Genomic DNA, 10205 nt, shown 5'->3' with positions numbered 1-10205 from the left:
CTCCCATGATACTTCAATATTCACCATGCTTTGGCTTGCCAACATCTTTAGTTAGCCCTAGGACACCTAATCTAATCTTGGCACCTCTCATTACCAACTTAGAGAATGTGACACAATTACTAGAGATATTCATCTTTCATTTTCTTCTTCTTTTATAAAATAGGAAGAGCTTTGTAATGCACCATTGATTTTACTTCTTCTAAAGGGAAGGGATATAGATTGACACGCATGGATCTTCTTAAGGTTATTGTAACATCCTTTCATCTCTAGTGTAGGAGACATTGAGTTTATAGGGGGTTACCTAGTCTCTCTATTTATTCTCTTTGCTTGGGGGGTTTTGCATTCTCTTCATCTAGTGGGAATTTATTTTACACGAGTACCTAACATGATCTTGTTACGTTGAGACCTATTTCTCTTGTTTAGTATCTCCTATGTTGTACTTATTAGGGGGTGTTGGTGTAATATTTATTTCACTTCGGATATGTTCTATCCTATGTGTGATATTATCCATGCTTAATAAATTTACTAGGAGATTCTAATTATTTATTAGTGGCTTCTTGAAAACCTCCCCTCTCCAATGTGTCCTTGTGACACAAAACATAATTGCCCAATAAAAAAAGTAAATATTTGAATGTCGTTTTAGAATGTGAGTGAAATATCTTGTAATCTAAGTATGTGATAAAGATAAAAAAGTTTATACAATACCAATGTACCATAGGTTTACATGGAAACTTTGTATATTAACCACAAGTTCTAGTTGTTTATGAACAACAATTAAAGACAATTTTTATGTTATAGAAGAACTTATCATCCTTTGGAATTTGTATGACCTCCGTATTGTACATCTTAAATTTCTTTTCTAATGAGACTAAGCAGTGTAGGTGTCACCTTCCATGTATATCTCATCTTTTGAATGATTTCCATCTTAAGGGCTAATTTGGTGGTTTTCCTTATTAAGTGCATATTGGATAAGGTTGCAAGAAAAAGTAATATCAATTTACTTCTATATTTTGATCATCATTTCATCATCAAATATGAGTTCTATTGCATCTAACAATGTATCAATTGATCAAAGATCAAATCAAAAGTCATATTGAAAGAGCATAGCATTTGTAATTCTTCAATTGTTGTTGACATATTTGTATGTCAACTCATATTAATTTATCTAATTTGTGTTTATTGCTTGATCATTTCATTCAATTCAAATTGAATGCAAGACCTACTTTATTTCACTCCATAAAAATATACATGATCATACCATCATCCATACTTGTCAAATTGAAGCATTAAAAACATCGTTTCTACATAATTATAGATTTACTTATGTATATAATCATATGATTGAGCAATATTTGATATGTTGAAGTCAACATGCTAATACTTTATGGTGGACAACCCTGCCACTTAAAAATACATATTCAGGTTGTTAATTTAAGAACACCATATATAAATTAATTGATTGTCTTTGCCTTGAGCTTGATTGGCAATCCCATAACTGGGATAGGAAAAGGATTACCATTTATCTTTTCATCTTCTATTATAGACCATGTGTACTTGGATACTAAATGATGTATAAATATTATGGTCTCTATCTTTGAGAAATCATAGCCTGGACAAATGCGAGGCCCTCCACCAAATGCTATGAAATTATTTGATGGAATTACCCCATCAAAATGAGCTGGATCAAACTTGAGTGGCTCCTTGAAAACCTCATCACTCCAATGTGTACTTGCGCCACAATATAGCTGCCCAATTTTTTTTTAAAAAGTATATATTTGAATCTCATTTACATTTGTAAATAAAACGTTTTATAATATTAAAATGCATGTTAAAAATAAGTATTGTGTATTTATGTGAGAACTTGACATACCAGGTGTTTATCAACAAACAATTATATATGATAGAAGCACTTACTTGCCATCCTTTAGGAATTGTATAACCTTCATATTGTACATCTTTAGTTGCTCTTTTGAATAAACCAAATATTGGAGGAACCATTCGTAGTGTTTCTAGGGCTACCTTCCATGTATATCTCATCTTTTGAATGTCTTCCCATCTTAAGGGCTCATTTGGGGGCTTCCCTATCAGAACATCTTTATGCTCTGTTTCACAATAGAAGAACAATTTGAAGGTGAGCAGTCTAAATGAACTATTTGAGGAGGTAAGGTTTCACAAAACTGTGAGTTTCTTGATCAAGATCCACAATAGAATAACCGACTAAAAAGAACTTGAAAACTGTTAACAATGATATTCCTGATCCTATAGATCAATGGTCTCATAGATGTCATTAAAACTCATTCATTCATTCCATAAAACAAAACACACAAAAACAAAACCAAATAGGATACTCTCACAGAACATTAAAAGATTCAAACAGATAAGATTAAAAGAGATTGGATGACTAATAGAAGAGAGAGGGGAGAGGGGAACATACCCTGAAGGATGTTTTGGTATATGTGTGGGTGTAGTGCTAACATTCTTATGAGATGTGTGAGAAGAACAGAGGTAGTATCATGACCGGCTATCATGACCAATATTGTATTGTCGATGATCTCTTCCTCTGTAAGAGTCTTGTCATTTTCATCCTTCATATTCAGCATGCATGACATTAGGTCTTGATAAGGTGAAGCCTCACCTGTTTCTATTTCCTTCCTCCTAGTTTCCAATAGCAAGGATAAGCGCTCATATATGTGAGAACGAGCCTTTAAGGCCCTGTTAAAAGCAGTCCCTGGGAAATCCAAGGGAAGAGACTGAAGGCCCTTCACAGCTGTATTAAGTTCCTTGCCCAATCTCTCCCTCTCTTTACTGTCCTTTAAACTAAACAAGAGATTGCTTGCAACATGGAAGGTGACCTTCTTCATCAATGGCCACACTGTAATACTCTCATTTCCTTCCCAACAATTTGCAAAATGCTCTAAAATAACTGATTCCATTCTGCCCACAAATTTCTGCAAGGCTTCAGGCTTCATGAATTGCATGAGAGCACCTCTCATCCGCTTGTGATCTTCTACACCCAGTTCAAATAAGCTTTTCCTCCCAATAATCCTGCTTGATGTGATGGGTTTCTTGTTCGTGATGATGCTGTAATCATTCTGCAAGAGAAATTTGTTTCCTGCTTGGCCAGTAACTACCACTGTGGGACAACCCATTAGGGACGTTTTGAAAACAGGGCCATATTTGGCAACCTTCTCTTCAATCCACTCCTTGGTTTTGTTAGATTCTTTTGCACTCACATATTCAAGGGTTTGGCCAATCAGAGGCAAGCCCAGGCTTCCAGGAGGGAGGTTTTTCACTCTTCCTTTCCTAACATTCTTGGCTAATATTACTACTACTAGGAAAGCAAGAAAAGTAAATAGCAGTGATATACTGGTCTGTTGAAGATCCATTGATATCTACAAAACTCTAATGAGAAGAATTTAGTAATGAAGATACAGGGATTGCCAAACAAACCTGAAAAGCTTTCTCTCAGCAATCTTTTTCAACTGAGTTTAGCTGGAAGCAGCGTTACCAACTACCTGGTTTGCTGCCATCTCAGGCAGAATTGTCATCAAATTATAGCTACAAATTACCCAACTCATAGCTAGAAGTCTTTTTGCTATAAATTGATACAGGGAAATAGGAGAATGGCATAGGAAGAAGATCAACTTGGAGTTGGTTAGTTCAGTGCAGGGGTGGTTAAGGCATATCTTTTATTCTATTATTTTTTTCTTCAATAATTAAACAGTATAATTAAATTATATATAAGAAGACAATCAATAGACTGTCCAAGAAAAAATAAACTAAAACATTACACACTATCATAAATTAACAAAAACTGTGGGACAACTACAATATATAAAATAAATATGTGACAAGACTGGATATTATAAGCACATTCATTACTGACCCCTCTCCCTTATACAAACCATTACAATTAAACATGCTTACAATTTATTAGTTGATGGAATTCTGAATCCCATATATTAAGCAATCTTGGCAGATGTTAAAAATAATAGATTAAAATCTATTATTTTTATTGGATATATCTTGTATATCTTTCATGTTTAACAGTGTGGATGTGGTTAATTATTAAGTTAATTATTTGGAATCTTATGATTTTTAGTGTTATTTTAGTTTGTAATCCTCCTTAATGTGTTGCCACATAGTTTGATAAAACTTGACTGAGAGCTTGTTCATACGAGGACTTTTATTACGGGCCATTGAAAAAACTACATGCTCAAGGTCTTCAATAGATAGCAGATGATCTAGGAATTGGCGATACAAAGAATCCACTTTCATGGGAATGTAGCTGTTGTGAATCTCTTTAATATTATTTGAGTATCTTGCCAGTGTTTATCTCTTCCAATTTTGTGTGAAGATGTCTAGTTTTATCTTGTATTACTCCTATATACTCTTTCCTATGCCTATAGTTTAAGAATTTGAAGAAATACTTGGAAACTCTATTGTCCTCCTTAATTCACTGCAATTTGGCTCTAATTTTAGCTCCTTGGCCCTTGTATATATAGAGTTTATGAAGTTGAACCTTGATAGAGGCAATCCAAGTTTGAATGCTTGTATTATTTGGATTAAAAATAAGCACTTTTCTGGTATGTTTGGACTTTCCTTGAAGACATTTTGTTTTATATTTTATTTGTCAAGCCAATCTTTTACCAAAAGCGCATAAATAACTCAACATGTTAAGAGATAGCATAATGTTACCATTCTCTATAAGAGTCCCCATCTTTAGGCTTGGGAATGGAGTTCCAAATAACAACCAAAGCAAAACATAAGAAGGTTTTTTTAAGTGAGAAATATTAAGCTTGTATGGTAATTGGTACTCACTATAGTGTATTTTAGACCCATAAATCAAGAAAAGGATGAGAAATAGTATGAGAGGGTTGTATAATAATCTTCTTCCCAAATGGGAGAGGGCTCTTGAACAAACTATGGGTTGGGATAGGCAAAGATCTACCAATCTTGCCAAATATCCTATCATCTCTAAATTTGCATTTAGAACAAATATATTAGTTATATATATGAGTATTTGTTATGAATAAGAGCTATTATCTCAATGGTTATTCAACAATTCCAACCATTCGAACTACGAACTATGAGCGTTCAGCCATATTATTATTGTACAATACTATTGATTTATTTTTACTCTTTTTGTATTTCCGAATTAGGTTGTATTCATAACTGTTTTTTTAATTGTGATTATGTTTATGGATATTCTTTAGTTTGAATTTTAAATTCATTTGAAATTTTTTTCTTTATTTTTTTAGTTTGTATGTTGTGTCTAGATGTATTTAAGGAAATCTTTTTAGATTTGATTATTAATTTTTTAAGTCTAGGAAAATTGGTATCAGTTTTATATTATTCTTATTTGTATTATTTTTTTTTAATTTTTTGTTTGATGACTATCAAGAAAGTAAATTGTCTTCCTTTGTCTATAATATAGCTCCTATGTGCTTTTTAAAAGTCACTTGAACATTGATTGAAGTGATTAAATTTTAGAAATCAATAGAAATATATGACCAATCTACAATAATTTGATTTGACTATATGTACTAACTAATCCTAAAATACTATATATAATCAATCCTTGACATAAAAGTTTTTAAAATATATTTATCTTAATATCTTAATCACTATTATATATAAATTTCACTATCTTATTTAATCAAAATCAGCATGTCCTTCTCAATTATTTCATTTTCATCCTTAATCATATAAATGAAAAATAAAGGTTGAAAAAGTGTAAGCATAATAGAAAATTGTGGACATGGGTAATCACTTACGTGGTGATTACCACTAAAGGATGAGAGGACGCTTAAAAGAAGCCAAAAGCTGTCGGCCATTGAAATGATTGACATTTAATAATTGAATTGAAAGAAATGTTTATTTATTTTTTTATAAGAATGATGATTATATCTATGATGAAATTTATATATATTTTTTATCAGTAAAAGGTTGAGGTAGATGATATATTAAACAGAAATTACAAAATAAGTCTTAACTATTTGAAAGATTTTGTGCAAATTATATTTAATATTGGATTTTTTTCATAAATAAATTAGGAGAGAGGATTAAGTAGTTGAGCAGCATGCACTTTTCAAAAATCACTCAATTTTTTTCAACAATTTACTTGGCAAGTCCCTTGCTTATAACTAAGGTTTCAGGACCACACCATTAAATATGATGTCACATCAACATGCTTTTAGTCAAGGTGTCCAAAATAGCCAAAAAAGTGAGGCCGATACTTGTGCCAAAGTGAGACCGATACTTGTGTGTTGATGTGACATCACATGGTTTGTTGCCTTTTACTGCTTAGGGATACATTTCATGCAATTATGGGCAGTCATCATCACAATAATCACTTTAAAGTCACAACTATTTGTCAAAAATATTGGACATTAAATCAACAAGTGTGAACGTTAAATCAAAAAATCATTTTCCCTAATTTAATTTAATTATAAATTAAGAAGAATATTTTTTAATCAAATTTTATTTGTTTTTAAAATTTTTTAATTTTTATTCACTTGTTTTAATTTTATTTTTATTTGTTTTTGTTTTTCACATTAGAATAATTATTTGTTGAGATTTCCATCATTTCTTTTTAATGACAATTTTTTTTTTAAATTTGTTTTGGATCAATTTCATAATGTTTAGGTTTAGTTTTAAGTAGTTTGGATTGATTTTAAATTGAAACTCTATTAAAAATAAAATAAAAAAAAATGGCTCTCTTTTTTCTTGCTAATTGTTGGGAGTTGATATGTTATGTTTATACAATTTTTCCTCATGTTTTGATATTTAAAGATATTTATTTGTGTGATTAAAGATCATGTTAGATCATTAAAAAAATGAGAGAATTATAGAAAACAAACCGTCTAGAAATATTAAGTATGTTTACAACAAATCAAATCAACATTTTAAAGAATGAATCCACACTACTGAAGATCAATCTTGGGACATTGAGATTGATTTATGAAGAATTTCTAGCCTATTCTAATTTCAAAATAATGAACACATTAAAAACATCAATTTTTGTATTGAGACAAATCAACTTAATTATATTGTGAATTAAATAGAACACATTTTTAATAAATGATTTCTTGAAATAACATGATATTTTATCAATTTGTAATTTAATTTCTAGTTTTTAATTTATTATATTTTAACTATATACATTTATTAATTAAATAGCACTTTATTTTGTTCTTGTATTAATTATTTAAATATTTTAATAGGGAAAAATAGTTCAAAAATTATCTTTAAGGTTTTGATTGAATTTTATAAAATTTATGTGTTTATATTGATTTTTTTATTCAAAATAATAGATGTTTCATATTGATATTTCTTATCTTTTTTATTTAAGATATTTATAATAGTAGGTATATATATTTTATATGAATATTGAATTTAAATATCTATTTATATTATTAATATTATGCATGGATAATAAATATATGGATAGATGTATAAAATTAATTTATTTAATGAGTTATTTTATTTAGCTAAGAGCTCTTTTATTTTACTTGAAGCTATTTTATTTACCATAGTCAATTAATTTTTTACTAATTTTATTTTGTCTACATTATTTATTTTATTTCTATTTAAAGATTATCTCTTATTAATTAATTTATTTTTTTCTACTTTAAAAAATGTCTTTCATTATTAATTTTATTTACTGTGGTATGTTGAAATCCATTAAATGTAAATCAAATAGGAATCAAAGGGAAATCACGAATCCCTATCCTAATTGGAATTCAAACAAACAAACAATAGAATAATGCTAAACAAGAAACAAGAATATAAGATATATCAATCAATTCCCCCTATTCCAAGACTGCATATAGCTTCCATTGCTCTTCTCCTCTTTGTGCTATGGTGGCTCTCTGCAACCTGCAAATGACACAAAGATTCAAAGTTCGTGATTGTTGAAAATGGAGATTGAATGCTCAATTTATAGATTATTGGATGAGAATTGATTGAGAGGTGGAACAAATTGATCAAGAGGTGGAATTCAAGTGAGCTCACATGTTGATTGATAGTCGAACTACTAATTTAGAGGTGAAACTCAATTGATTGAATAGATAAATAAGTTAACTGATTGAGAAAAAAGTTAATTGAAAGATGAAAAAGAATGATCGGAGGATATGAAGAAACTGAAATAGTTATCTGAGATGATTGATTGAAAGCTTTTTAGAAAAAAACAAAGTGGAAGATAGAAATAGAGATTGAAAAGATAATGATTTAATTAATTAATTAATTGAATTAATTAATTTAGCATGTTTTTTGCACTTTGACTTTGATTTTCAATTTAATCTTTGCATGAGATTAAATTCAAATATTGAATTTATTTTAAATTCAATTTATTATTTGAATATATTTAGAACTTGACTTTGATTTTCAATTTGATTTTTGAAATCATGCCCATGTATTTGAAATAAGAAGAAATTAGAAGAATTAGAAAAATTAATGAGTTAATTAAATAATTTAAAAAAACTATTTAATTATTTATAAATTATATTTTTTAAATAATAAAGATTATTCAAATTAAAGGATTAAAATCATAATTAATTAAATAATTAATATTTAGAAAAGGGTTAATGATTAGAGATAGAAATTGAGAATTAATTTATTTAAATAATAAAGATTATTTAAATTTAAGGATTAATAATCACAATTAATTAAATAATAAAGATTTTATTAATATTTAGAAAAAGGGTTAATGATTAGAGATAGAAATTGAGAAAGAATTTATTTAAATAATAAAGATTATTTAAATTAAGGGATTCAAAATCATAATTAATTAAATAATAAATATTTAATTAATATTAGAATTGGTTTAAATGATGAAAAAATTTAAAATAGAATAATTAGTAAGATGATGAGGAAATATGAATTAGAAGAATAAGATTAATTAACTTAATTAAATAATTAAAGAATTATTTAATCAATTAGATGAATAATTAGTACATAATTAATGAAACATTTTTAGGTGTCTACATTTGCCTTTCTTTGAGACAATGTCAGAACGACGTTGTTTCAAATAAAACAATTTTTTTTTTGCCCTAGTAATACTTAGGGTGTAATGCCCCCTCGAGAGATTGTTTATGCATTAAAGGTATGAATGATCTCTCAAAAAAAGAAGAATGGTAGATAGAAGAATAGTTAGTTGATTAGAGATAGAGATAGGTGATGTGAAGATGATATTAAGATAGAATATGAGAGAATGAACCTTAGAATGAAATAGAATAATGTTAGATCATAGAAAATGATTTAGAAAGAGATGATGAGAAAATAATCAACAGACTAGCAATAAGCAAATGAGATGAAATGAGAATGATTCACGAACCTATGTCATTATTTATTGCACAATATATATTCATCACTGGGCCTTATTATTGAACAATGGAGCTTTGCACATTAGGGTATAAGGAACCAAGATGTAAAGATATTTCATTGAAGAAACAAACACGTAGCAGACAAGGAGTGAACCCTCCATTCTGGGAATTACGCTAGGCGTTGAGGTATGTGGGATAGTCACAAGCATAACTATCCTTGAATTTTGCATAGGATATTTGTTGAATGAACATACCAACACAGACACCCACTAGAACTATTGGCCCAAAACTTCATTGGTCCACACTACAAACAACAAACAAAGAAAAAGATAATGCCCATCATGGCTCCTCTAGTCACTTGTGGACATCCTTGAGTAGCATAGGAACATGACCTATCACCAAATGATAAAAGATAAAGACTAACTAAGACAAAAGCCAACAGCCATACTGATCTTGTGCCTTCTTTCTCAATTGCTTGATGTGATGGTTGATAATGTCTGATCTCAGAAAGTTGCAGACCTCATTTAAGACCATCCTATCTGATTTCGAGTGTATCCTCTTCTGTTTAAGACAAGATAATGATCACTTTATATGGATATGATACGATTGATAAGACAATTTGATCAGTTGATTGCAGATGTTTGACTGGATACTCGTATCCTTTGTTAGCGTCATGTGAAGCATTTGCTAAATATCTGCTAGGGTATTTGTTTCTTGCGAGACATTTTATTGCAAGTTTTTTTTATTGTTTTTTGGATTTTGTGGATCAATATTTGGATGTTTTTGGATTTTGTGGATAGATATCTTAATGTTTTTGGTTGATTTTTTTAAGGACATTTTTTGAACGTTTTTGGATTTTTATGTTTTTAACTGTTTTTG

General features: G+C 29.2%; 1 protein-coding gene across 1 annotated transcript; it reads right to left on the bottom strand.

Annotated features, from left to right (window-relative positions):
• Window positions 1-1284: 1284 nt before the first annotated feature.
• LOC131075526 (cytochrome P450 716B1) lies at window positions 1285-3707 on the bottom strand. The gene is made up of 3 exons (XM_058012368.2): window positions 2435-3707; window positions 1915-2102; window positions 1285-1745 (listed from the first exon to the last, which is right to left on the bottom strand). Exons 1-3 carry the CDS (start codon window positions 3384-3386, stop codon window positions 1452-1454), a joined length of 1434 nt encoding a protein of 477 aa, XP_057868351.2. The 5' UTR covers window positions 3387-3707; the 3' UTR covers window positions 1285-1451.
• Between the last annotated feature and the right edge of the window lie 6498 nt (window positions 3708-10205).

Source organism: Cryptomeria japonica, chromosome 5, assembly GCF_030272615.1.
Source record: "Cryptomeria japonica chromosome 5, Sugi_1.0, whole genome shotgun sequence".
In the NCBI taxonomy this organism is placed as follows: domain Eukaryota; kingdom Viridiplantae; phylum Streptophyta; class Pinopsida; order Cupressales; family Cupressaceae; genus Cryptomeria; species Cryptomeria japonica.
This window is presented reverse-complemented; position numbering and strand designations above follow the sequence as displayed.

Bases quoted from the DNA above. Each gene is read 5' to 3' on its own strand.
- LOC131075526 (XM_058012368.2), bottom strand. From the start codon at position 3,386: ATGGATCTTCAACAGACCAGTATATCACTGCTATTTACTTTTCTTGCT. The intron at 2,103-2,434 runs GTATGTTCCCCT...ATTGTGAAACAG, and splicing joins ATACCAAAACATCCTTCAGG to AGCATAAAGATGTTCTGATA. The intron at 1,746-1,914 runs GTAAGTGCTTCT...AAAATTGGGCAG, and splicing joins CAATTCCTAAAGGATGGCAA to CTATATTGTGGCGCAAGTAC.